This window comes from Cryptosporidium ubiquitum, assembly GCF_001865345.1.
Source record: "Cryptosporidium ubiquitum isolate 39726 chromosome Unknown contig_1, whole genome shotgun sequence".
In the NCBI taxonomy this organism is placed as follows: Eukaryota; Apicomplexa; class Conoidasida; order Eucoccidiorida; family Cryptosporidiidae; genus Cryptosporidium; species Cryptosporidium ubiquitum.
This window is the reverse complement of record NW_021639816.1, coordinates 314,242-342,060: the sequence shown is the minus strand read 5'-3', so window position 1 is coordinate 342,060 and position 27,819 is coordinate 314,242. Positions and strand designations below refer to the sequence as shown.

Here is a 27,819-nt window from a genome sequence, read left to right as displayed (position 1 = left end):
CTACTTATTTGTTTTTTCTCTATATATATAATATTTTTTTGTCTTTTGGATGTAAAATTTTTTGCTCTGATGCACTTTAGGCGGAGGAGGGAGGGGGGCCTTAGTCTGGGTAGCATGCACACAGGATGCATGTGCCATTAAGAGGAGGAAATAATTTTAATTAATTTAAAAAATAAAGAGGTTGGAGGTTGGAGACAATTAATTATAATGTTTCACAATGTCATTGAATACAAAGAATAAAGATCCAGAAAGATTTAAGATAGGTGATCACGAAATGCCAAATATGGATCATGAGAATGATAACAGCTCCTTGGAGTCGTTGAATTTCGTGATCCCTAAAGGAGATGAAGAAAAGAGCTTAAAAGATAGAAATTTAGAGAGGAGAGAAATAATGAGAGAACTTTTTAAGGTAGGAAACTTGATAGAGGTAGTGTATAGCCAAGGGGCTTGTTTTGAACAGAGGCTTATAGTTTTTTCAATATTAAGTATACTGGGAATGGGAGCTTATGGGATTGTAGTTTTAGCAGAGATCTGTAGTCCAGGAAATAAGAGAAGCAGAAATTCAATCACAGTTGAGATAACTGATTCAAACATGAAGCAGCTTTTTGAAAAGCTTGATCAGAGGACTAAAGAAACTAGGAAAAGTTCAAAAGAAAGAACAGGAGGAGGGACAGTAATAGGGAAAAAGTTAGCAATCAAGATAGTGGATCTAGAAGCAAACGACTCAGCAGAACTGGAGGACCCACTAGCCACAGCCAGAAAGGAAATAAGTATTATGTCAGAGTTACAGGACTGTGAGCAGATTCTAAAGTATTATGTGACTTTTGCATCAGCTTCTTTCCTGTACATTCTGATGGAATACGCTGAGGGAGGATCTCTTTATGGTTTATATAGTAAGTATGGGTGTTTTCCAGAAGAATTATTAGCTTCAGTTGCTCAAGATGTGTTAAAAGCTTTGAGAAGATTGCATGGCCAAGATCATTCAAAGTCTCAGCATTACATCCTTCATAATGACATAAAGAGTGCCAATATTCTCTTGACTAATAATTGTGTAGCAAAATTGGCAGATTTTGGAGTCTCAAGAAAGGTTAAATCAGATTTAAGGCGTAATCAGGAAGATTCTGGTTCCAAGGTTAAGATGGATTCTCTTTCTAATGATCGAGAGATCTTAGGTAGTCCTTTTTGGATGGCTCCAGAGATCATTTTGGGGAATTCTTTTTCAGGATTAATGGGAGAACCTGGTGCCTCTGATATTTGGTCACTGGGGATCACTGTATTAGAGTTGGCTTTTGGGAGGATTCCCTGGCCAAATTTTGAATCTTTAGAAGATTTGTTGGGGTACATTCTAAGATCTCCTCCTCCTCAAAAAATTGTAAGAAAAGATGTGAGAGAATTGTTTTCACCAGAGTTCTGGGACTTTGTTGATTGTTGTCTCACAAAGGATCCAAGTCTCAGGAAAAGTGCAGATACTCTACTTAAACATCCCTTTATTACACTCAAAGCTAAAAGACCTGGTTCCCTAAATATCTTTTTTCAAACTATTTCTGGAGTTCAAATTCATAATTCAAACTATATCCAGAGTATCTTTAATTATGTTAATCATCTTTTCAGTTCTGGGGTGAAAGTCCCTACCAAATACCACTCTTTGACAAGCCGAAACTTCATCAAAAAGATAAGTACAGTATCTATCAGCAGATACTTTAGCAGAAAAAGAAGTAGTGTGGTTCAGGGAATAGGAAATACCTCAATAAAATCATCTAGGAATCAAAAGGCATTGGAAAATCACCAAGACCCGAGATTATCCATTAGTCACTCCCCTACAAATTACAAAGATGAGAATGGATCTCCGCTTCTGGACAAGAGGGTATCCATGGGACAAATAAACAGGTGTCTGGAATCTCCCTCAATTGAGCTTGGGAAGCTTAAACTCCCTGATTCTTCCTCTCCTCCTCCTTCATCTTCTCCTTATTCCTCCTTCTTGCTTCTACATGGGATTTCAAGCCTGAAATCCACTCCAGAAGAAAATGAATCCGAAATATCTGAGGAAATTAGTGTTACTTGTAGTGATGAAGAAAAAATCTTAATTAAGGCAAGTGAGTCAAAAAGAAAGGGTATTCATGACAAACAAACTAAAAAAAGATTTGGAAATCAAATACATAATAAAGAGATCATTCCAAGTGAAATTGAAAATAATACTAAAAAAGAAGTATCCAAATTAAAGACTCGAAAATTTGTCTTTTCTTGCTGTTGCAGTAAAAATGATGCAAATTAACTTTTTAACTCGCAAAGCTTATTTACACGTTTGGCGCCAAAATGTAATATTTGCATTTATTTATGTAAGTTAAAACTTGGACCAATGAAACAGTGGGAATTTTTTGAATCAGAGTGATGATATGAAAGATCCACATATATGTTTAAGATTTTGATATTTGTCCTTTTTTTGCTCTGTTTTCAGTTTTCTTCTTCCTCAGATTTGGCAGGTCAAGAAGGACCAAAACCTTATATTAAAAAGGATTACGAATATGTATCCTCGTTGAATGATTTATTGGAGATAAATCGGCTCTCCAGGAGGAATTTTTACATAAAAGGAAATCCAATAGGAACTGGGAGATATTCAAATGTTTTTTTCTCATGGAAAGTCGATTTGAGCCCAGAAACCAAGAACAAAATAGGAGAAGAAACCCTTGTGATTGATCCTAGTTTACTTAATTTAACAGATCACCAAATTAGTATTCTCAAAGGTTCCCCTGTTGCTTTGAAAGAGCTAAAAAATATTCAAGAATGGAAAATTCTAAGAGAAGTTTCAATTTTAAAGTTACTTAATGGTTATTCAGAAGATGATCTAGATTTAAAAGATCCAGAAGAGTCTTACAAGACACAAGGTAAGAAATCTATAGTTAAACTATTGGATATTGTTAAGTATCATCATCCTGTGAGAAAAATTCAGAAAGGAGGTGTTCCTAAGAAACATATTGGTCTTGTAATGGAATATATTGACAATGAACAATTTTACTCTCTTCTTCCTGGACTTTCATATAGAGATCTCCAAAATTACATGAGACAACTATTGGAGGGGCTAAAATATGCAAATTCTTTGGGAGTCTTTCACAGAGATATTAAACCTCAAAATATAGTTATAGATAAAAACAGGGGATTACTTAAAATTATTGATTGGGGATTGGCAGAATACTACTCAGAAGATGAGGCTGACTTTAGCCCTAGGGTTGCTTCTAAATGCTATAAAGCTCCTGAATTACTATTGGGAATTAGAAACTATGATTTTTCTGTAGATTCTTGGTCAGTAGGATGTTTATTTTCCCAAATGCTTTTCAGATTAGGTACAACAAAGACTAATTATTTTACTGGAATCTTCTCAAAATATCCAAAGAACTTTGTTGGAATCTTTCTTAAGAATTCTTTGAGTCCTGATGCTCTTTTTCCAGGATGGGACAATAATGATCAACTAGTTAAAATTGGTTCTTTGCTTGGAGGAGATAATATCATTTATATCTCAAATAAATACAATGGAACAATTTCTGATGAACTTACTCTTTCTTATCTTAAAAGAACTAGGAAGATCTTTAATTCAACAACCACAAGCTTTACTGATCCCAGAACCTTTGAGTTTTTAATCACTGAGGAGAATCAAGATTTGGTTACTTTTCAAGCCCTTGATCTTCTTTCAAAACTACTTACTTTGGACTTTAAATCCAGAATTCACCCAAAAGATGCTTTGAAACATCCCTTCTTTACTTTAAATCCAAGTCAGCATTTGTGGATCACAAAAGTTCCTGATCCTTATTTAAGATCTTCTATATATAATAATTTGTATTTTTCATATAAAAAGTCTGGATCTATATTTTCTACTGATACTAAAATTACCAGTAGTAATAGAAACAAAGACTTTTGTCCTTCTATGTCTCCATTCCCACTAATAAATAGTAACTTTAGTATTATTTAATTAATAATCTAATTAGAAGAATTTTCCCTATTCCTTTGTTATTTCAATTATTAACTTTGAGAAATAAAAGTCTTGTTGAGAGAAATCTTAGTTATTCCTACCTATAGAATCTATGAATTCTAATGTCTCATCCCTAATCTTGATCCAAGGCAATCCTTTTAGTGTATTACATGAATTTGGCCATTTTAATTGGGTCGAACATATAATCTTCATTCTGATCATCCTGTGGACAGCTTTTCATCACAGCTTTATCATTCAGATTAGTAACGCATCTATTTGAAGAATTGAAAGCGTGATCACCATTTACAGAAATTCGATCATTTCCATCATTACTAAATGGAATACTGCTCACTCTATTAAATAACCTGAGAGAATTTCTAAGCTTGGAAGACTCTTCTGGGGATAAATCTTCATAACCTTGATCAAACAATAATTCATCATTAGCATCTATGTTCCAGTATTGGGAATCATTATAACCTTCCAAAGCCTTTTTAAATTCACATGGGACTACTCTCAGGATTGAGTTCTCTACTACATCACTTGGTCCTCTTGTAAGACAGCCAAATCCAATTCTTCCATTTAAAATTAACCTCCTCCCAAATATTACAGACCATTTTTGAGTATCATCTCCAGAGTTACATTTCTTGAAAATAACAGCTTTATCATTAGTCCCGGTTACCACCTCATTCAAAGAAGCTGCTAAGCAAAGTCCACTTTTTCTATGCTTAAAATGTCTAAAATTATCCAAGAGCAGACCTCCCCTATCAAATGAGGCTCTAAATTTATTAATATACCAAGAAAATGATTTACAATTCAGTCTTTGTTTGATTTCGTGTCTTTGTTCTAAATCTACCCCACTCTGAAGCTCATTCAAAGTCTTAACTACATTATGAACTGTCTCAAAGTATTGATATCTCTTTTTGTCTAACCAAACCATAGCAGCTCTTTTTTGATTCCTTTGGACTTGCAAAACTAATTTGTTCTCTGGATTTGGTTTTGGATCTCTTTTGAAAATGTGTCCCACTTTACTCCTCTTTTCTGCAACAATCTCACCACCACATCTCCAAATCCTTATAGACTGTTCTATATTCTCACCTCCCCACTCTAACATACCTGGATCATACTTTCCAGACTCCTCCCACCACTCTCTAGTTATAGCATACAATCCTCCTGAGGCTATTGGAATTGTATCTGTAAAATCTTCATACCAATTAAATTCAAAATTCCAATCAAACATCATCTTCAGTCCAAAAGTACCCAAATCCTTCCATGTATATCTGTCTATATCTTCAATCATTGGACAAACAATAGCTTTGGGTTTTTCTCTAAGCCTGTCAATTAAAGGTTGAATCCAGCCATCTTTTGGCCTACAATGACCATCCATGAAAACTATAACACTGGATTTAGATGCATCAGCACCCAAGATTCGACTCCTGATCAAACCTTCACACTTGTCTAACCTAATAACCTTGATGTATTCTAAGTAAGAACTTGGAAGCTGTTCATTAAGCAAACTAGAGACTTCTCTCTTAGAACAGTCATCTATTACTATAATCTCCTTAAGCAAGTTTCTGTTAGGTAAGCCAAGTGTAAAGGAGATTGTCTTACTGATAAACTCATCCTCATCTCTAATTGGAATGACTAAACTGATTCCTTCAAAGTTTTTGGCACCTGAAGTTTCAAATTTCCCTTCTCCTGATTCTATTAAACTCCTAGAGGCTTCTGCCAACTTTGGAGCCAGACTATCAAAGTCACCTCTGTGAATCACTTCTACTCCTTTGATGTCTGATCTCAATAGTAAATAGATAGTTACATATACTGTGGATAAAACAAAATTGACTAGAATCCTGTTTGTTAGAATGTTGCAGATTTTTCTCAGAATTTTGTTATAGAGAATGCATTTTGGTAAATCTTCGTCATACTTGGATTTAGATGCAAAAGCATACTTGTTACCAAGATAAGAAACAACTAGGAATGCAGATGTAAGAGCTAAGGATAAAACTTTGTATAAGAGACAGTTAGTTTAGTCGATACTTATTAGTCTTACGTTGAAATAGAGAATTTGAAACTTACCTACAGATCTTGAGCAAACCCAAAATACAAGCACTGTCACTCCCAAGGAAATCTTATAGTACAACTCTTCCTTGGACTTTCTGGATCCAATCATTTTCCTATAATAGTTAAAGTCTTTTCCACACTCCTGTCTCACTCCTTATTAACTTTTAGTACCTTTTTGGATTTTTCCTCGAAATTGCAGAGTTTACTTATTTGCAAGTCAGCGCTGAGAGGATTGTAATAGACTCACAATTGCGGTACTTATCTAAATTTATACGTGAAGCTCAAAATTAAAGACATAACTAAGATATCTATAGATAAGATTTCACACATTTATTGATACTGATCCGAGTAAAATAAGAAAGAATTATTAGGAAAAAATCACTAGAATACATCTGTATAAGTTTTAAGTACCGATTTCTTTTTGTTAATTTCACCCCCAAATTTCGCCTTTAAGTGTGATCATGATCTGTGATCTTGAGACATAAGGACAAATAAAAGGGAAACTCATAGTACCTGTCTGAAATTCCCCAAAGATATAAAAAAACAATTATTTTTTAATTTAAGATTTCAAAAAATTTGTACAATATAATTTATATACTCATTTTTACTTATATATTTATTATGTATTATATTAGCACAAAGATCCCAGGTATATCTAAATGGCGGTGAACACAGAGCATGGAAAATGCGGGAAAATTTGTGGATCATAAAAATTGACAAAACAAAGAAGAAAAGTAATTTTTGAAATGAAAAAGAGAGTGAAAGAGGTCAGAGTAAGCCAAAATGAGGATTAACAAGGGATTATTTCTGTCAGTGTACTCATTTTGCTTGTTATTTGGCCCGATCACTAGATCTATTTATGTTGAGGGGAGCAAAAAGTTATTTGGTCTTCATGGGAACCAGAACTATGGATTTTCTGGAGAGAAAGATCAAATAAAGGAAGAAGATTTGGTGGTAACAATGGACAAGTTGAGACGAGTTAACTCGTGTTTTGTTCCAGAGGTTCAAGAAAATACATGGTATGCTCCAATGGTTTTCTATAAAAGATACAAACATCTAAGCCAAATTTATAAGAAATGTAGTATTTTAAAACTCAAGAATTTTTGTGATGAATTTTCAGAAATAATTGAATGCCCTAGAGATTTATCAAGTGGGGAAGTGGTTGTATCTTCTCAGGGTAAAGAAGCTTCTACTGTTTTTGCTATGTTGAAAAGTCCTATAGAAAAGGAAAAACAACAGGTTAAGGAGAAATTTGAGCTATTTATGGGATGTGTATATGAGCTTGGGAAGAGATCATCTCTAAGAGTGAGATGTCTTCATTCTAACAAGGCTAAGAAGTTTCCTTTAAAGATTGTTACAAAAGTGGATGGAAGAACAAACGACTTTCTTTACCACTTTAACCATGAACTAATAATATATTCAAGAATGGCCTCGAGCACTTATGGAGCTTCGAAAATTAGGCTTCATCCATCTATATATAGTGTGTTTGTACAGCCAAATAGAAGATTAATTTCCAGGAATGTCTTATTAATGGAGTTTATAGAAGGACCTGCTATTTCTTCAATCATTTCCGAGCTGATTGACTATCCAAATCTTCTAAAGTACCTCAAGAATAGGGTGAATGCAATACTAGAGGAGAGTATCAGGATCTATGATTCAAAGTTTCCTTCATTAAGAACAGATGAAAAGATTAATGTTGAATCTAAGGCAAAACTTCTGGAGAACTCTATCAACATTTGGATTAATAACTATACAGAAAGAACTATAGTTTTCTCAGTGAACCTTTATAGAAGGTTATTATATCTTTTGGATTTATTTCACAGAGGAGGAACATCTTTCTATCCAGAAGAATTGGAGGATTATTCGAGAGGAAAGTGGAAATCTTCTAGATCTTTTAGAATCCATTGTGATTTTCACCAGGGAAATATCTTAGTAAAGATTTCAGAAAAATTCAAGAGCGAGAATAGTGATGTTTATAACCTCACATATAAAGACATACTTGATATAGATTTATACAATGATCTTAAAATCATAGATTTGGAGGATGCTGTTGAGCTCAAAGAATCTGATTTCCCAGTCCCAATTGATAAACTTATTGGAACTCATCCTTGCCCTGTATATCTAACAGATGCTGAGGGATTTTCTGCCAGACTACTTAGCAACATCATTTTGATTTCCAATACTCTTCATCAGTCTTTGTCTACATTACAGGATTTCTTTTTAGGAGGAGGAACCAAGAGCCTGATTTTTGATAATAAGGTGGTCTCAGACTGGATAACTGGAAGTAATCCAGAAAGGATTTCAGAACTTGGAAATTATTCTTTCAAGCTTAAAGATTCAATATTGAAAAGATTAAAAATACACTCAGATAATTGGGATAGATATGTTGACTTAATTACTAATGACGAAATATTGAAACCTTGCATATCTTATTATCATATCAAATATGGGAAAAAACTTCCTCCAAAGTCTCATCTTCCTTGTTCTTGGCTTTCAAATATTTTGTTTTCACAAAAAGCTTGTCATTATCTTCAAATTTCACATGCAGAGTTAGACCCATTTCAACTAGAATCCGAGGATAAAGACCTTAAGGTTGAGCTTGGGGAACTTTTTAGACTCTCAAATATGACACTTTGTCATATTGAAGAAACTGAAGCTTTAAGTATATCTGTAAATAATGTCTCCTCGTCTATTGAAGAATTCCTTCCGAATGTTTCAGAGATTAATAAGACAGAATGGGGAGAGTGGTCAGCTTTGTTTAAAAACCAGACATTTGGAGAAGGCTCAAACACTAAAAAGAGCTTAGGCACTAGTAGTAATGGAGTTATAATTACAAACTCGAATTCAAAAAAGGTTTCCGAACACAATTCATTTCCTTGTTCTAACCACTTATCTGTTGTTAACTCTAAATCAAATATGTCTAGAAACGGGAACAAAAACAAGAATTTGAAGGCAGAAGAGAAAGGTAAGCTTGTATTTGGGTCTATAGATGACCCTAAATACAAAAGCCCTTCGAATGTTTTAGATTGGATGGAAGTTAACCAGGTGGTTAATGGGGATGAGAAAAGTAAGAATTTATCCAGAAAACAAGATTCAGGTACAGAAAGTTTAGTACAGAATGATACTATTTCACAGGAGTTTGACAAGATCTTGATAGACTTGATGGGCCTGGCTGCTTTGCAAAGGATCATTAGTTTTTGCTCAAAGTTCAGTTCAGAAATTGATTGTGATAATGTTTCAAGCTCCAAGATTACAAGGGATGGCCCAATTTCTTCCTATATAGTCCGTACCTTAGAGAATCATAATTCAACTGAAGTCAGGAATTCCAGTTATAACTTTTCCCAATTTTTAGATCCCTGTGTACTTTACTCAAATGAAAGTTCCACAAATTCAGATACACAAGAATCTATGGGTTGGCTCTGTTCCAAACAGGTAAAAGACGAAAGCTTGAATGAAGAGAGGGTTTTCAAGATTATTGTGGATGGAAGACTTTTTTTGAATATTAATATGACGTTTGTAAATCTAAGTAATGACACCTTTGCCTTTCAAGATATACTTGGATACTTTGGAGTTAATGAAACTTCGAAATACACTTCCAAGTTTAATCAGGAAGCAGTCTCAATGATAGAAAGACACAGGAGAGATGCTTTGGAATTTTGGAAACTTGAATCTAAGATCAGAAATATGGATAATATTATTATAGATCAAGATCAAGGTCTAAATAGCTCTAATATTGTCCCAGTTCTACCAAAGATGTTCATTTTTCATTCAAAGTTGAATACTAAAAAGATTCAAACTAAAATAGTTTTTCCTTCCGAACAAAAACCAAAGATTATTGGCAAATATTTACATTTTCTACCTTTAAGTGAGAAAAGAAGTGATCTTTCAAAACAAATTTCTAGTATCATACAAACTGGACTTTTATCTGAAAATGTATTTTTTATGGTAAATCCATCTAATAATCGTCTTTCAAATATGGTTTCAAAAGTAAACAACTTTCAAAACGAAGTATTTTCTATGATTTGGATTTCATATTCCACTTTGGTTTTGTCTATTATTGAGAGCATCTTAAGGTCACATTCTTACCAGATCCTTATTTCCTATAGAGCTTTGAAGTTTTTAGAGAGATTTAGATCAAAGAGAGATTATGACATTTCTATAGTAAAATCTAAAAACAATGTTACAAGTGCTGAAATAGAAATCAAAAACAATACAACACCAGTAATATGTAATTTTTCTTTAAAAAAGATCATCATTCAGCCTAGTGAAAATAGTGAGATTCTTAGTCTACTTGGTGAGTTACATAACTTAACTCTTTACAACACAAGTGGAGCAAAGTTTATTGGAATTGGTGAAAGCATCTCCAAGATCTGTTCTATTGACCAACTAAAGGACAAGTCTGATGTTCAAACTCTTATTAAAGATTTGATTTTACCGTCTTTAGATCCAATATCCACCTTGAAAAATGCTGTAGAAACCCTTTCCAAAGTTAAATATAACTCGTCTATAGAAGTTAGACGATCCAACTGGTTTGTTAAACATGTTTGTTCATTTATTTCTCGGGAGCTCATCAAGATAAAACAGTCAAATAACTCGAATGAGGCTCTTCCAACTCTTATAAGAAGCTTAAACCTCATAATTCAATTGAGAGATAGAATCTACTCGAATTCTAGCTTCTCTAAGTGTATTAAGACTGAACCTCAAAGTTCTAAGTTTGAATTCTATAATTGCACAGCTGGTGAATATATTTCCATTTCAGAGATAATTTCTTCAGAGTTGCTTCAATTCTTTGATAAGCAAAATCATCTTTTTAAAAATTTGACTTCTATCAGCCTTGCACAAGAGCTAATATCCTATGTAAATGACCATTTGCAAATCCCTCATCCCTCTGAAGAGCCACCTTTAGGAGGTTTAGGACATCTTTTCAAAAAAGATTTTAATGAAAGCATTATAGGATCAGAAGATCTTTCTAGGAACTCAACTATTTTATATGAAAGAAACAAAACTATTGCATTTGATGTTAAATGGCCAATAATAGCCAATATTTCAGAAATAATAAACTCAAAGAAATTTACATAGACTTAATCATCTTATAAATATTCATCCAATTTCACATTAATATAATTAAAATTAATATGCACGCTAATAATCCAAGAAAGAGAAAAATTTTATATTTTTCAATTATAGCTAATGAGGATTACATATCATCCTCAATTAGTCATTTTATATATATATATTTGCATGCATGCATAATTTGCATGCATGCAAACCATTAAATTTTCTTACTTTCCTGTATTAAGTTTACATTAACCCACTACTTGTTTTTTTTTTGTGAAAATCCTGAAATATTTCATAATAATACTCAACTTTAATATTTTGAATAATAATATTATGAATTTTATTTAACCACATGATATTCTCAAACCCATTAAATTCTAACTCTGTTGCCTCATTTTTTGCTGTGCTAGCCTCCTTTCCTCCTCCTCTAGTTTCATTTCTAACTCTTCTAACTCCCTTAGCTCATTTTTGGTATTTTTACTTCTTTTGCTACTACTGGAGTTTGAACAACAGCCTGAATTTTCGTCTTTTTCGAACTCCTCTTCAATCAAGGAATTTCCCGCAAGGATTCTTGCATTTAATTCACTATCTTCGGTTTTTTCCTTGTCTTTATCCTTACCTTTCTTATCTTTTTTGTTTTTTTTGTTTTTTTTGTCTTTTTTGTCTTTTTTGTTCTTACTGTCCTTCTTGACCTTGTTTGGTTCTTCTTGTTCCTCAAGACCTTGATTGGACTCTTCTTCAAACTCTGACAATTTCCTGCTCTTTTTTTCTTCCTCACCCTTTTCCTTCTCCTTTCCTTTCTTGCTGCAGCAACAACAAGAGCAGCAACCTAATAATTCTAAATCCATATTCTTTTTAAGGCTTTTAGACTTTGACTCTTTCTCTTCAGATACAGAGTCCTCCGGGTTTCTAAAGTTTTGCTCACCATTCCTGTCTGTTTCCTCGTCCTTTATATTATAATCATCCTCTTTTGGTTTCTTACTATTCTTCTTACTGGAACTGCTGCATGAACAACAGCGAGAGTTCTTTTGTTTATTTTCTTCTGTTTCTGATTTCCTCAAGTTAGTATCAACACCAACAACGTCATCCAAAGATTCATTTGTTTTATTTTCTTGATCTTTTTGTTCCTTATTATTATTCTTTTTCTTGCTAGAAGTACAACAAGAACAGCAAGCCGATTTTGGTTTTTCTAGTTCCTTCTCAAGCCTCATCAGCTCTAACTCTTCTTCTGTCATGGAGTTATCCACCATTTTTTGGAGATTTTTATCTTCTTTCTCAGTTTTTTTCTTACCACAGGAACAGGAAGAACAACATCCAGAATCTTGATCGACTTCTAACTCCATATTTTCAATTTCTGACCTAGCAGAGATATATTCCTCATACCTTTTTTCATCTACTAGATTGGTCTGTTGAGTCTTATTATCAGATTTATGTACTTCTTGAGCTTGAGTTTCTTGAACTTGAGGATTCTGGAAAATATTATTTATAACGGTTTCCCTAGTTTTAATTGGATCATTTGAAACATTATCATCAATAATTGGTTGGGCCTGATCTGCCACGACTCCTCCTTGACTCCAGTAAGAATAAAAAGAGTTTTGTTTTAATCTCTTAAGTAACTCTTGACATCTCTCTCCATCTTCTGGAAGAAATGAAATAAAATACTCATTTGGATAAGCAGATAAGATGAAATCTTCATACAATTTACAGAAATGACTATTTTGACTTAACTTATACATACGTGTATAAGATCCAACAGTAGTTTTTGATTCTTTTTGAATTTCATTTATAAATTTTAAAGCTTTGGTTGTATCTATTTCAGACAGATGCCCGTATTGGCCTAAAGTCATGAATATGGTTTCTTCAGCTATAGTGGAAGATACAGTTGTATTTATTTTCTCCTTGCATAGTAATACAGCCTGGTTAATTCTTTTTTTGGTGATTTTAGGTGGGATTCTTCCATTGGACAATACCAACTGTTTTAAAGTTTTTAACACACATACTTGACTCTCGCTAATGTTTTCCTTTGCTGTAACATCTAGAGTTTCGGTTACTCTTGGTTCTACTCTAATACCATAAGCTTGATTAAATAAGCTTAAAGATAAGAGTATAGTTGTTAAGTTTAAGAAAAATCTCAGCATCGTATAAACTTTATTTAAAATAACAAAAATTCTTAAAGTGAGAAAGAGTAAATTCTTTTTATCCCTCTTTCATTCTATATCTTTTTTTTTTCCATATCTTTAATTTAATAAAAAATCCCTCACTTTTTTTCACACGAGTCATACCTTCTTTTAATATATTAACTTTGTACTTGGATTCTAATATAATTATTATTTCTATTATAAGCAGTAATTTATCCCCAAATTCCATCACTCTCTTTATTACTACAAGCACTAAAGTTGTAATATTTTAGTGCAAATGCATTATTTACATGTAATTTACAGGTTGAGGGTTTAGGCGGCAAATTTCTCAGAACAGTACCTTTTTATATATTCAGAAGGGAAAAAAAAACGCAAAGTAAAAGGCATATTAGGGTGAATCAAATTGAAATAAAATCCGACAAAAAGGAAATTTCAATCCCGAAAAACGTTCTAACCGTGAATTTCCCAATAGAATGGGGAAAACAAAATACAATTAATTCACAATGATAGCTTGCTAGAGATAAAAACTCCCGAAGCTCTGCTAAAAACAAATTTCTATAAAAACTGTTTTGCTTTAAAAAAGTTATAAAAAAAGCGATAACAACATAAAAATATTTAAATGTTCTGGAGTGATTGCACCATCTTTAGATATTAAAGAGATGTGGAGCCAATAATTATCGGGGATTCCCCTGCAAACAAATCAGAGTATAAGATAGAAAAATACCACCAGCCAGATTAGGAAAAAATTCAAAATGATAGAATTTGAAATATTCCTAAGTCTGTGGAACAACTTGTTTTGACATTTTTACTCCGTATTTTCTGGATTTCCTTCTCCCTCACCTTGTTTATTACCTTCAGAATCCTCAACTTTAACTTCTTCGCCTTCCCCACTTGGCCCCTCTTCATTTTGGTCATTATCTGAAGGTTCTTGAGGGTTTCCATTGGAGGGATCAGAACCTTCTTTATCTTCAGGCTCAGCTGGGTTCTGGCTCTGGTTCTGGTTCTGGTTCTGACCTTTGCCATTTTTCTCTGATCCAAAACCAAAGAACGAAAGGAGTCTGTCCTTGAGTGATGGGAATTTACCACCCTTTGAGGGGGCGGCAGTGGTAGTAGTGGTAGTTTCATCAGTTTCGGTGGGATTTTGAGTATCAGTTCCTTCTGTGGTTGTAGTAGTTTCTTCGGAATCACTGTTTCCAGACTCTAATACGGATTGTTCATTACCTCCTCTAACTCTTAGTGCATTGGTAGCAACAAAGAACAATAGAAGCACAAAAGAAAAGAAGTAGAATCTCATCTTTCTCTATATTAACTGATCTTTTCAAAAATAGTTAGTAATTAAAGTTCTCAAATTACAATGTAAAATGAAAATAGTGAGTGCCTACCACTTTAATTAATTAGCAACTGTGATGTATCAATAATAGATCACAATTTCAAGTTCTAAATGGTGGCGCTTATTGACAAAAAATAGGCGCTACAGTATTTTATGATTGCCGGCAGATGTTAGTATAGAATTAGATAAGGCAAAATTGTGTTGGAAGTAATGTGAATGGTTTAATAAAATAAAAACATGGATTGATTTGCTAAAAGTAAGAGAGGGGGTACTAAATGTAGACTAGAAATTATTACCCCAGCTTTTTATATAGGTGTTTCTAAAAAAAAATCGAATTTTTATTCAAGAACCATTTTTTTTCCTTAAAGTTTTAGCATGTATTATTATTGGGCGGGAATGTCTCCCCACATGAAAGCAAGGATACATGGGTGAAATAACGGTATAGGATATCTAAAGAAATAGTTTAATATAAGTAAAAATACTAATAGCGTATCTTATGAGGTCGCGATATTAATTTTTAGATAGTGGAGAATATTTGTTTTGTTTTTTGTTCTAAATAAAAAAAAGTTGAATTAACTTGTTAGGAAGAACATATATATATCTGTACGAATATAGAGAACATTTATGTAAGTATATATGTAAGAGTGAAATAATTCAAAATAAAGAGTAAAAAAAACAAGGGGAAAATAAGTTTTAGAATTGATTAAGTGGTAAGAAAATACGAATATAGAACAGATATATTTGTTATAATATATAAAAATAATCAGTTATAAGAGTTAGTAAGATTAATTGAAAATAGGATTTAAGTGGGTATATATAAATTAAAAGTAATTGTGCCACTTCAGGCAAATTGCATGCATGCATGTGCTATTTGTGTCAAATCAAAAGAAAAAAATGTGGCTCCCTTTTAATGCTTTAAGAAGCAAGAAATTGGGATTTTTAGTGGTTTTTTTATTAAGTGTAATATTTTTGGATGTAAATAGAGAGTTGTTTAAAAATGTAAAAAATGGGGTTGGATATATTGTTGAAGCTTCTGAGTCGTCATCTTCTCCCAGTATGACTAGGTTAGATGCAGAAAGAAAGAGAAAACACCCAGAAACGGCCAAATTACCCAGATACCCTATTCCTGGAATGAGATATGACGAGTTATCCGAATCTGATTCCAATGTTCATGGAAAGAAAAAGTCGGGAAAGTCAAAGAAAAAAGTTTCTGGTGCTTCAAAAATTGCTGAGGAGGGAGAAAAAAAGACTTCTAAGAAGAAAAAGACCAAGTCTGGGGTTAAATCTAAGAAATCTTCAAAAAGGTCCACTTCCTCAGGTAGTCAAGAAGAAATTCCTTCCTCTCGTATGGAGAAGCCTGAGAAGAGTAGTGGCACAGACTCAGCTCGTGTTAAACATAAGTCTTCCAGATCTTCCAAACATAAAAGTAGTTCTTCAAATACTGAATCTTCTCCTGAAAGAAGTAGAAAGAGGCATGACAAGTCAAAACTGACAATGAGTGAGTATAAGTCATTTTTACCAGGTGTTAGTTCGATTTGGCAGCATCCAAGTACCAGGAAGACATTTAAGCATTTGAATACAAAATATGGAAATTACTTCCCTAAGATAGCAACTAGGCCATATAGGAAAAGTAACGAATGTTCTTCTCTCTTTGATTCAGCCAAGAAAGCTTATGAAAACAAAGAAATTGTGATTCATCCTGCAGAATTTGTGGGTCTCTCACTTACTTTAGCATCAAAGTTAAGAGAGGTACTTGGACAATATGTTACAATACAAGAATCATGTTTAATGTTGAGGATATTGTTACACTTATATTCTGGAATGAGAACAAGAACACAGTTTTTGAATATAATTGCAGCTGTCTTGCAAAATGATATTTTGCTAGGAAGGATTTCGGATGACTTTGGGATGATTAAGGAGGTAATGTATATTTTAGATTTTCTACTTCAGCTTCCTAAACACAGAGCAGACACAAAATCAATGCAAATGTCTGCAATTGAAATTTCAGAGTTCTTCCATCTAGAGGTTTATCCTAAGGATAACTCATATGAATCTAAACTTCTTCCTATCTATAGAAAGAATGCAGAAGTATTAATGTCTGAGATTGAGAAGAGATTGGGAATCGCTGTGGCTAGGGACGAAATAATGTCGATGATTTATATAATGCTTAACTTTATTGAGGATGACAGAAGTCAGGAACAGTGTACAGAAATAATGTTAGCTGTTATTGGTGCAACTTATACAACCCCACTAAATGCATCTCAAATGATAGAGTTATCAAATATTGCCAAGGATGTATTGGGTTGTAAAGCATCTTCCAGTAATGTAATGAGTAAGGAGCAGATAATTAACATTTTTGGTCCAGAGAAGGATATTGTTGATATGCGACAAACTACTTTGGTTGGAGGTCCTATGTCTGATACACTCCGAATTTGGAAAGAGGTGGGTACTTTAGACTATTTGGGTCGTGTAATTTCTGTAAGATTTAATGATTGCCATGGTCTTAAGGCTTGGAAGCTGAATAGGATTTGCTCAATGATGGAGATAATGAACAGAAAGCTCATAAAAACAGGATCTACTCACGAGATCATTACTCTTGAGGAACTTTGTGGAGCTCTAAGGTATAAGGCCAGACATTCTGGGACTGGTTGGCCTTTAGCCATTAAAGCCACATTACAACAACGCCAAAACAGTTTGTCAGTTAAAGTTGAGAAATTGTTTTCTCACTTTTTGGCACATGAAAAGAGAAAATTGGCATCTTTGGAGGGTTCTAAAAAGAGGAGGAGAGAGGTATTTTATATGGTTCCAGAGTTTTCAAAACCCAGTTTCTTAGATTCGGTTACTCCAAGCTCTCCCGCTAAAGGCATTCCTTCAGCTGACCCCTACAAACCTGATTTCTTCTATACATTTAACTCAATGCCTAGTTGGGTTCAAAATAGGTTCATATTTGCTTCAGCTTTTATGGAGGAGCTTCTTACTAAATATGGTAATTTTGTTCATATATCCCCTGTAAAATTATATAATACATTAGGGGGTAAACTGGATAAGACATCTGATCTTTCTTTGGTTATAAAAGGATTGAGTTTGACTCAGGAACAGTTTAAAGCTTTACCAGCAGCATTTTGTGACTATGAAGAGAAAATGCTGTTTAAACACAACTCAAATTCCAGCCAACTTACTTATGATGAGTTTTTAGAGGCCTTTTATGAATATTCTCTTGCTAAGTATGTTGAAGGAAGATACTTTATAGAAGCTGCTGTTGATGTAACAGAGATTATGGACAGATATTTAACTGCTTCAAATGGTTTAATGGTTGAAATATTTCAACAACTAGTAACTCAGGAAAGGCTTAGTAGAGTTTACCTATTCCAAGCCTTCATTAATAACAGAATCAAAGTTTACTCAAATGAAAATAATATTAATTTTATTACTACTGAGCAGTCAAATAGGATTTTATCAGGTTGTGTGGATAACTCTAAACTTTCATACGTGGCTGAGATGAGAAAATCTTTGAGCCCTACATTCTTTACAGATAACATGATAGAAATCTTGGCAAAGGAATGGTCAGACTATGAAAATATAATCTTGCCTCAGGTTTTGAATTTAAACTCTTCTGAGGAGAATATACTACAATCCATTTATTCTAGTGGAATTACTTTTGCAGTGTTATCTATTGATGGATGGGAGCTTTTGTTAGATCCAACAGTCTATCTTCGAAACTTAGCCAATGGAGTGAGTTTGTCTTTAAATTATGTGACCAACTCTTTACAAACAACGGGAACTAAAGAAAACAGGCTAATATTCATCTATTATTGGCTACAACAATACTTTATCTATAAGCTTAGAAAAATTCCCAGATTTAACTTAGAAGAGATAAGAACTTTAGTTGAAGCTCTTAAAGATCAAGAGGATTTATCCAAAGACATGATTCAGACAATAATTCCAACAATTTCAGATTTGGCTCTATCTAATGATTTAATTGAGGATTTCAGCTATGCATTAGAGGCTTATGCATTTTATGAAAAGTACTTTATCTTTGCAAAAAATCTAGATTTAGAAGGAAGTTTTGCCACTGATATTGGAGTTGTGAATGGAAAGCTTTACATTCCAAGCTATATTTGGAGTTTTATAAAAGACAGAGATGATGATGTTAATTCAGATATCGATAATTTAAGCATAATTCATTTCTCAGAAACCACCTTGGCATACTTTACAAGAATGTTTGTAACTCAACCACATAACCAAGATTTCTTTATCAGAGTATTGGAATGGGCTAACAGACAAAATATAAATGATGATTCCATCTTTTCAATTGCTTTGCTTAATCTTCAGGATTTCCAAACTTATATACAACACAACACTAAATTTGGGTACAATCTTCTGGCCTTTTTAATTCCTTGGGTAGATCATTATCCATCAAACTATCACTTTAGGAGGCTAAGGTCTCTTCCCACAGGTACTTCCCCTGGCTTCTTTTCTCCGGAAGAGACCAAAGAACCGGAGGTTCAGCCACCAAATAGATCCAATGAAATCTTGTCGGAGATCGAAAGGCTTAGTTTGGAACATAAAAATATTATGAGTCAATTGGATAATCAGATGATCAAGGAGGAATCAGCCATGTTAGTTGTTGAGAAAATTAGGAATGATATCTATATTCTGCTTTCTGAACTTAAATCAGTTTCCTCTCAATTGGTTAGTTCTGCAGTAATGATTCTTTCCAATAGGAAAATTACTCCATTTATAAATACTACAAATGTGAGACAATTAAATGAAATGGGTTTAAAGTTTGGAGAATATGGAAATATTATCTTTGACGAAAGGATTGCAGAGAAAGGTCTTACTGGGTTATTCGTTCCAGCTTTAGTGCTCGGGAATATTAACTTGGAAACTGGAATTCTTGAACAGCCTCCTCCAGGTTTTGATCCAGAGTTCTCCTGCTCTACTCAAAATATCAATAGAATGCAGGCTTTCAGGCTTTGGTGGAACTCTGTCTTACCAAAAATGGCTTTCCACTGTTCTGATCCTCTTCTTTCCAGGGATCTTCAAAGCGTCGAAAATCTTTTGCCAATATTTACTAAAGTGGGATTTTCAATGGATAGCTCCCTCATTTCAAGCTCTCTACTGGAACTTACAACTTCCTATCCTTTCCCTATGGATCTAAAATCCATGACTGCCATTGTTGATTCTTTTCTTAAAGATGAGGAGATTATCTTCTTAACCTTGAATTTACCAGTTGACAGCTTAGAAAATGCTTATCGGGATTTGAGAATGATTGAAGGTTTCTACAATAAAAAGGCAACTGTGCCTTTGCTGGATATTCCTACAGCTTTTTCTTTCACTCCTAATTTAGAGATTCCAGGAAATGATAACTTGGATAGAACGCAAGGTAACTCTCTTGCTAGTGCCAAAGTCAATTTTCTCGACTATTTAGAAAGGATCACGGTGGAGTATTTTGCATCTTCTCCCAGAAGAATGCCAACAATAGGAATTCCAAGACTCACAAACTTGGCTATGAACTTCTCAAGCAACTTTGACCAGTTGGTTTTCCTCATATCATCAATCTTTGGCCCTATGAGTCCTTACATATCCGCTCCGTCTATTGGAGCTTCTGCTGCACATCTTGCAGATTTCTATATAATGAAAATACCATTCTCAGAAATTATTGATGATCAGTATATAGAAAGAGAGTTTAAAAATAGTTTACTGGAATTTGGTTCTCCTCTTGGAAAAGTTACTTTCACTCAAAACAATCTTGATGATAAAATACTGAATTTCAGGTGGAATTATCTCTCAGATCACTTTTTCCAAAACGATGAGAAGTACTTTACCTCCTTCTTGGTTATGGCAGAGCTCATCCAAATTGCTCTCAACTATGCTTCATCTAAAACTGGAGTCTTTGTCAGTCTTAACAGTGAGACTCAAAGACAGATATCCTTCTCTTTTATCACTGGACAGAATCTTCTTGAAGTTTTTAGAACTAACATTGATCTTTCCAACCAGAATTTGAGTTATTCCTTGGAAAATAAGTTCTATTCAGTTCTGGCTAAATCTTTTAGCTTCATAATATCCCAGTTAAGACCTTTCCTAGACAACTCTGATAACAGAAGTCTGGCTGAAGGAATTCTTCAGAACGCCATTTCAGACATTTATACTAAGGGATTTTATCCAGAGAATGTGAGACACGAGTTGATAAACAGAATCACTTTATTTATCGATTTTGACTCTGATAAATATCAAGCTATTTTCAGCGATTTGGAGGTTTCTCTTAATTCCAGTAACATTTCACTTCCAAAAAATCTCTCCTCTCACCCATCAGTAATCGCTCAGAGATTCTTGACACAGAGGTCCGAAGCAAATTTACTTTCTGGACAAAATTTTGTATCCAGAACTCCAATTTGTAACTTTGTTCTGACATTTGCTCATTTCCTTACTAAAGTTCTCGATAAACCTCAAAATAAAAACAAAATTGGCAATTTTGATTCGTTCTATTACTCTAATTTGGATATCTGGTCAGATGTATGTGGAGTTAACAAACTTGAATATGTGAATTACAGATCTGTTTTTCTTTCAATCATTAAGAACATTTCATTCAAGCTAGGAAGTCCTTTGAGTCAGAATGAGATTAACAGATTTACTCTTTTAATGGATTTCTTCAACCAAAACATCAGGGAAATCATTCTTAAACAAAATCCAAGTTTCTCCAAAAGTGATTCTAATGAAATCATTTTTTCTGATTTAAATACCTGTTTGGCAGCTATAGAGACTTTCTTTACAGAGAATGATCTTAATATAGATGAAATACAAATAAGTAATTCCGAGTCTTTGGCATTCACTGACTACTTTACAAGTTCTCATTTTTATCTATTTTCAAAGGAGGAAGAGTCACAGTCTAGAATTAAGTACAAAAGTATGTTAGAGAATCTGTTTATTTCAAACATACAAAGTGATCTGGAGAATATCCCAGGAATTAAAAGACAAATTTCAAAAAATTTCCTCTCAGATGAACCTTTAAACGCATTTATTGATTCAAATAACATCCTGATGGAGAAACTTTCTGATCTTTACAAAAAATTACCATTTAAATTTAAAGAAAGAAAACTCAAATCTGGTAAAAAAGAGCAATCATCTATCACTTTCTCTTACCTAGACGTAGAAAAAGATCAGTATAAAGATAATTATGATCTTGAAGGAAGCTTTTTACATGGAAAGAAAATAGCTTGTGTTAACAGAGCCGTATTATTCCAACATTGGTGGCTTCTTGTCTGGCCAAAGATACCATTCTACACCAATGATTTCGTCTTAGGTGAGCTATTATCAAGATTGGAAATTCTTACTGAAGCTTTTCAAAATGCCTGCATGTTTACATCCTCAGAAATTATTTTCAGTTCCATTGGAAAGTTAATTGCTGGTATTTCTGGAGTCTCATTGAAGAAAAATCACATATATATCATGATAGAAACCTTTTTGGATTTTGAAAATAAGGCTTTGGAGTTCTCAGGAGCTAAGGATTTGGAATCAGCTTATTCTTTTGATATTGGTATGCTCAACTCTATGTTTTCTATTGAACACAAAATCCCTCCTATTCCAATTCCAAAAGGATATATCAAAGTTACTTTAATATCTGACTTGAACAATCTTGCTCAGTACTTATTCAGAATCATATCCGAGTACTTTGCAGCTAGTCCACGTAATTATCCTACTATACTAATTCCAAATACATTATTTCTAGCTGAACATTTTGATTTGGAAAAAGAAAATTTGACTTATATTATATACATATGGAGTGACTTAGAATCAGAAAACAGTATTCGTAGCTTTTTCCAAGCCCCAACAATTGGTGCCAGTTTTGAGGATTTGGCAGATTTCATTATTGAGAATTTTAAATTGAACTTTCTTAATGTTGGTTATTCCATTCATTATCTTCAGTTCTTCTCAGATCCTCTTTTCTCAACTTTCTTCAAGTTTGGCAGTCCTTTGTTCAGAGTTAAGAATATCAATCTGGAAGTTAGATGTTCCAGAGAAGAAGAGAGCTGTAATCCTTTCATACCCAAATTCGCCCTCTCTGATTCAAGACAAAAACTTTTAGAGGAAAATCTCAGCTTAATTATAACCAAAAGCTTTACTTTAACATCTAATAAGATGCAATTGCCTCCAGATTCTGAAATCTTCAAGTTCTTCTTCGTATCAGATGTAGCTGATGCTATAATGCTTGGCATTAATGTTTTGGATGCTGTCAGAGTACTTGGATTTGGTGATCATAAACTTCAAGTGAGTATTATGGAAATCAACAAGTTTTCAGTTTTATTCTCCAAGATTTTCTCAAGGATTTTCTCATCTCTTTTAGAGTCTTTCAATGCTTACACATACTTTAAAAAACCTGCTTTGAATCTCAACTTTAATCAAATGAAAACACTCTCAGCGAAAAATTTTAACTTAATGTCTCAATTTGCTTCAGAATTAATGATTTTAACAGTATTAAGTAATGATGAACTTAAAAAATTCTTCAGTTTAATATACATTGATGATCTCTTTGCAGTAGAAACCTATCAAGCTTTTTATGGAATTACAACTTCAGATTATACAAGAGGTATGATTACAGTCCACAACAAGGCTAAACAACTCACAGTTCATCTCCAAATCATCCAATTCAACTATTTATATTGTTTCATTCTATTCCTAATACATATTTTTGCTAGAGCTGGATTATCCCAACTACATATCTCCTTCAGGTATCATTATCTACTTAGTTTTGAGAATGTAATCCGAGCAACCATCATTTCAAATCAAGAAGGAGTAGCAGGAGCTGTCTTTGCACTTATTTCACATAAAGACAGGTTCTCCCTTGGAAATTTTACTCTGGATAAGTTTAAGCAGGTCTATTTATACTTCAAGAATCATGTTACTTCGTTCTTTAATGGAATCCCTATACAATTGGTATTTGCTTCCTCTGAGGCTCTTATTCCTTTCATTAAATCTTTTGATGATGCTACTAAAAATGTCAAGTTGGATAGTTTCACACCAGTAACATATTTGAATGAGTTCCAAAGTAAAAACTTCCCATACTATTTTCCCAAGTCCCAGTCTCTCTCTCCATCTTTTATGATAGAGGACATTCTTAACAATAATTCTCATCGTAATATGGCCCTCCTTAACTTTCAGGAAACCTCCTTCGTTACTGGTAGCTTTTTCAGTCCTTGGGTACCATTCTTGATTGGATTAGAAACTGTGAAACATTCATATATAGAATCTGAAGCTTCTGATGATCGTCTACTTAACACTGATCCTGGCCATGTTTATCTCAGAAGAAAAATTAAATCAATCTATACTTTAAATCAGAATTTGGATTTAACTCTTGAATATAATTCCTTAGTAGATCTTGGATCTGCAACTCTTGAATCCGGAATTATCTCCTACCAGAATGATCAAAATACTCAAAACGAAAATCAATATCAGAATAGCCTCAATGGATTAAAAGTTTCTGTCTTGAACAGAGCAGTGTTATTCAGAGAATGGTTTATTCGAGTTTGGGACACCTCACCAGCTATTAGTAGAGATCCAATTATCATTGAGTTTTTGAATGACTTTGAATCCATTATCAAGATTTTTAATGCTCCATTAACTCAAGTATCAATCATTAGCACTAATTTGATTTCTTACTTTGTTTCTAAAATGGGAATATATTTAGATCGGATAATCCCTCCCATAATCAATGAATATATTAACTTTGAAGAGAAAATGGTGACTGAATTTGGCTATAAAGATCTTTCTGAGGTTCTGGAATCTGGTGTTGCTGGTCTTTTACTCTTTAGTTTACCAATATCTGATCCCTTACCAAGAAATAAATGTCATATCAAAAATAAGGTCTGGGGTAAAGGATTAGATTCTTTTAAACGCTTTCAGATCCTTGATTATGCCACTCAAAAACTCACAGAATACCTTTCAACAGTTCCAAGATCAGCTTTAACTATCAGTATTCCAGATGTAAGTATTATCCTGGACAATTTTTCTGAAAACCAGCCAGAAATAACTAAATGTGCTATAGCAGTATGGGCAAAAGACCGTCCTGATCTTATCTCAGCTCCTTCATTGGGACTGGATCCAGATTCAATATTCGACTTTATGGAGTCATTCCTTTCTACCCGTAGGTTGGATCAAGACAATTTTGAGATATCACACATTTACCAACTTTCTTATGGTCTATTGGACGAATATCCAATTCAAGATTTCTTTTACAATTACAATGCTTTCTTTGTTCTGAGAGGGTATGACAGCTTCTATAATGAAGCAGTTGGTCCTTTAATAAGTGACAAAGCTACTCTGGATGCAATCACAGATGTCCTAAAACTCATTTCTGCTAACGTATTGGATACTTATGAATTCAACTACTATTCAGACAATGATCAAGATGACCAAGTAGAAGTAAAAAAGAAAGGTGAATTTTATGTTGATCTTTCTAATTCTTTAGACTATAAGACTTTTACAATCCGTATGCTTATGGGTGTTTCAGAATCATTTTCAACTAGAAAGCTATTTCAGAGCATTGGAGCTTTGAATTTACCTAAAGATCTAAATAAGATTTCTTCAGATTTTATTAGAAAGATCTCAGTTCTTAAAGTATGTGTATATGAATACTTCTTTGAAAACACATATGAGTTTTTATTTGGGAAGTTAAATATATACATTCAGAAATCAGGGTACAAGCTTACACAACATGAAACATTTAATCTTTTCCTTAATCATATCTTTGTGTTATTCTCCAAAAATCTGGTTTCAGATTTAAAATTAATCTCAGATTGTTTCTCAGAATACAAGTTTCAACAAAGACCAAACTATTTCTCGACAATCCCAGATCTTGGACCTGTTTCCCAACAAACTGGTTTAGTTATTTCAGCTTTTAATAATTTCAAAACTGAGGGACTTGAAACAGCTTTTGTTCCCCAAATAAATCTTTTAGTCTTTTATTTAAAGTCTCTCAATTCTCTGATAAACCACCCAGGAAACAAGTTTATCCTTTCAATCCCAGCTTCTATTAACTTTATGAGTACCAATATGTTGCTAAGACTTTCTGGATGTGATCTTATAACTGATAATGGATTTAGTTGTCTTGCTGGGACTATAATGAACTCTCTTATTGATTTAGGATCAGATGTTGGGAATTTAACACAAGAAGCACTTAAAGAGATATTGGCATCTTTATTTAAAATAGTTGGAGAGATATCTTATGCATCTTATACTAAGCTGGATTCAGAGATTAAATATATTGATCCAATTAAGAATAGATCTCATTTGGCGAGTAACTTGAGTTATTATAATTCAAATCTTCTTTCAATATTATTTGGTAACTTAGAGAATCTTGAAGAAATCATAAACAGTGAGTTCAGACAGAAATTTGTTAATATTACAAGCCTTTCTAAATCTTTAAATGATTCCTACAAACCTGATCATTTGACTAATACACAGCTATTACATATATTAGGAATCTACAATAAAGGATATTTCTGGAGCTTAAGTGATAGACTATATAACGTTCCTGCCTTCTTCGTGAAAAGATTAGCAACAAAAAATCCATTGAATTTAGATGAATTCTTTGACCAAATGGGTGTTTCCGGTATCTTAAAAGTAATGAATAGTGTCTTCCCAACTCTTTTAAAGGTTTCTGTATTGAAGAATGGAGATATTGAAAGCATAAACAACAAGTTCAAAAAAACTAACATTGTTATAGCAAACAGAGCTGCCATGTTTCATTCTTTTGTCCATATAACAACTTATCCATATTCTGGTGATGGAAATTCATGTGCAATTCTTCCAGATGAAAGAAGTAATAGAAAAGGGATCTCACTGGAAGAAAGTATCCGTTTCTTCTCATCTTACAATGGTCAGGATGTCCTAGGATCAGTTTTTAAAATCTGGAAATATTTTAATAATATTGAATTCTATAAAGCTTATCAACTGTTGGATGCCTTCTATGCTATAGAGAAACGTTTATTTGGGTTGGATGCTTTGAAGGGAACTCCTCACAGTGTTTACTCTGATGCAAAAAGAGTTTTTGAAATACTGAGGTTGTTCTTGCCTATAATCTTGGATTTGGAGATTCCTGAATACGAAGGTGAGGAGGCTAAAAACTTAGGAAGAATAATAATGTTACTCGGAAGAAGGTTCTTTACTGAGGTGGATATTAAAAATGAGCTTACTTTGGAGAAATCTATAAAGATTGCGAGACATTTCTGGCCATTAGAATGGGATTACTATTTTAGCACATTAAAACGTTCTAGTGTTGGGTATTATGCTCAACTATCGGTTTTGGAAAACCTAAAAAGTATTAGAAGAACCCCAAAGCTGGCACAAGAGTTTATGTCTTTCGTGAATGAGTATATCTATGATGGCATGGGTTCGGATCCCGGTCTAAGGTATTTTTCGGATTACAAGAGAGTTTTTGTGAAAAGAGAGAAATTCCTTAAGAAGGCATTTTCGAAGCCTTTTGTGTGTTCTGAAGAAGATCTTCCTTGGGTTCATCCTAGAATGGAATATTCAGGAATATCTTTTCCACAGTTCAACTTTATGATGTATGTTATAACAGCGTGGAAGACTTATGTTGAGTCGGTAATCATTAAGAAGGCATTAAATATAAATGGAAGAAAATGGTCGAGGATTTTGAAGGAAGCAAGACCGGGTCTGATTTCGATTTTAGATTCTTTTTCACGTGGTAATTCGTTGGTGTCTCCGAGCTCATTATCTTTGTTTACCAATTTGGCTTACAAATTATTAGGTGAAGGAAACTCGAATGCATTCCCAAGTAAGGCCGATATAAAGAAACATTTTGAAGTTTTTTTGACTGAAATCCAAAGATTTTCTAGAATCAGACATCCAGGGACTATTAGTACTTCTTTCATGTGGCCAGCAATAGATTGTGAGGCTTCAACATCTTCGCCTGCATTAAAGGGAGATACTGATATGATAATGGTTGTTCCTGGACTCACATTCCCTATGGTTTTGAATAACATAAGTAGCATGGACAGATCGGCAAGAAAATCCTCAAAAGCATCCAAAACAAGGGAATTGTTGATAGATTCTTTAGGAGAATTTTTTTCAGATCATCATGAAGGATACTTTGACCCAGAGGACAATGAATCCGAACTTTTTGGGTCTGAGACAGATGAAGGTACGGATGACCAAGTTCAGGAGGAGATAAGAAAGGGAATTAAATTGGAGGATTTAACTGATCACGAAGATGACAATTCGTCTTTGGCCACTGACAACGAGTAAATAAAGTTCAA

At 33.5% G+C, this 27,819-nt stretch overlaps 7 protein-coding genes across 7 annotated transcripts; 4 read left to right on the top strand and 3 right to left on the bottom strand.

The window, feature by feature from the left end:
• Positions 1-217: 217 nt before the first annotated feature.
• Positions 218-2,272, top strand: cubi_02805 (serine threonine protein kinase; the record flags this gene model as incomplete). The annotated part of the gene is made up of 1 exon (XM_029019816.1): positions 218-2,272. One exon carries the CDS (start codon positions 218-220, stop codon positions 2,270-2,272), a length of 2,055 nt encoding a protein of 684 aa, XP_028875223.1.
• A 138-nt stretch (positions 2,273-2,410) lies between these two features.
• cubi_02804 (casein kinase alpha subunit) lies at positions 2,411-3,961 on the top strand (the record flags this gene model as incomplete). The annotated part of the gene is made up of 1 exon (XM_029019815.1): positions 2,411-3,961. One exon carries the CDS (start codon positions 2,411-2,413, stop codon positions 3,959-3,961), a length of 1,551 nt encoding a protein of 516 aa, XP_028875222.1.
• Positions 3,962-4,127: 166 nt separating this feature from the next.
• cubi_02803 (UDP-N-acetyl-D-galactosamine:polypeptide N-acetylgalactosaminyltransferase) lies at positions 4,128-6,128 on the bottom strand (the record flags this gene model as incomplete). Its single annotated transcript, XM_029019814.1, has 2 exons — positions 4,128-5,962; positions 6,035-6,128. 2 exons carry the CDS (start codon positions 6,126-6,128, stop codon positions 4,128-4,130), a joined length of 1,929 nt encoding a protein of 642 aa, XP_028875221.1.
• Positions 6,129-6,802: 674 nt separating this feature from the next.
• Positions 6,803-11,098, top strand: cubi_02802 (uncharacterized protein; the record flags this gene model as incomplete). The annotated part of the gene is made up of 1 exon (XM_029019813.1): positions 6,803-11,098. The coding sequence occupies one exon, from the start codon at positions 6,803-6,805 to the stop codon at positions 11,096-11,098; it is 4,296 nt and encodes a 1,431-aa protein (XP_028875220.1).
• A 356-nt stretch (positions 11,099-11,454) lies between these two features.
• cubi_02801 (uncharacterized protein) lies at positions 11,455-13,215 on the bottom strand (the record flags this gene model as incomplete). The annotated part of the gene is made up of 1 exon (XM_029019812.1): positions 11,455-13,215. One exon carries the CDS (start codon positions 13,213-13,215, stop codon positions 11,455-11,457), a length of 1,761 nt encoding a protein of 586 aa, XP_028875219.1.
• Positions 13,216-14,020: 805 nt separating this feature from the next.
• On the bottom strand, positions 14,021-14,509 carry cubi_02800 (uncharacterized protein; the record flags this gene model as incomplete). Its single annotated transcript, XM_029019811.1, has 1 exon — positions 14,021-14,509. One exon carries the CDS (start codon positions 14,507-14,509, stop codon positions 14,021-14,023), a length of 489 nt encoding a protein of 162 aa, XP_028875218.1.
• Positions 14,510-15,439: 930 nt separating this feature from the next.
• On the top strand, positions 15,440-27,808 carry cubi_02799 (uncharacterized protein; the record flags this gene model as incomplete). The annotated part of the gene is made up of 1 exon (XM_029019810.1): positions 15,440-27,808. The coding sequence occupies one exon, from the start codon at positions 15,440-15,442 to the stop codon at positions 27,806-27,808; it is 12,369 nt and encodes a 4,122-aa protein (XP_028875217.1).
• Between the last annotated feature and the right edge of the window lie 11 nt (positions 27,809-27,819).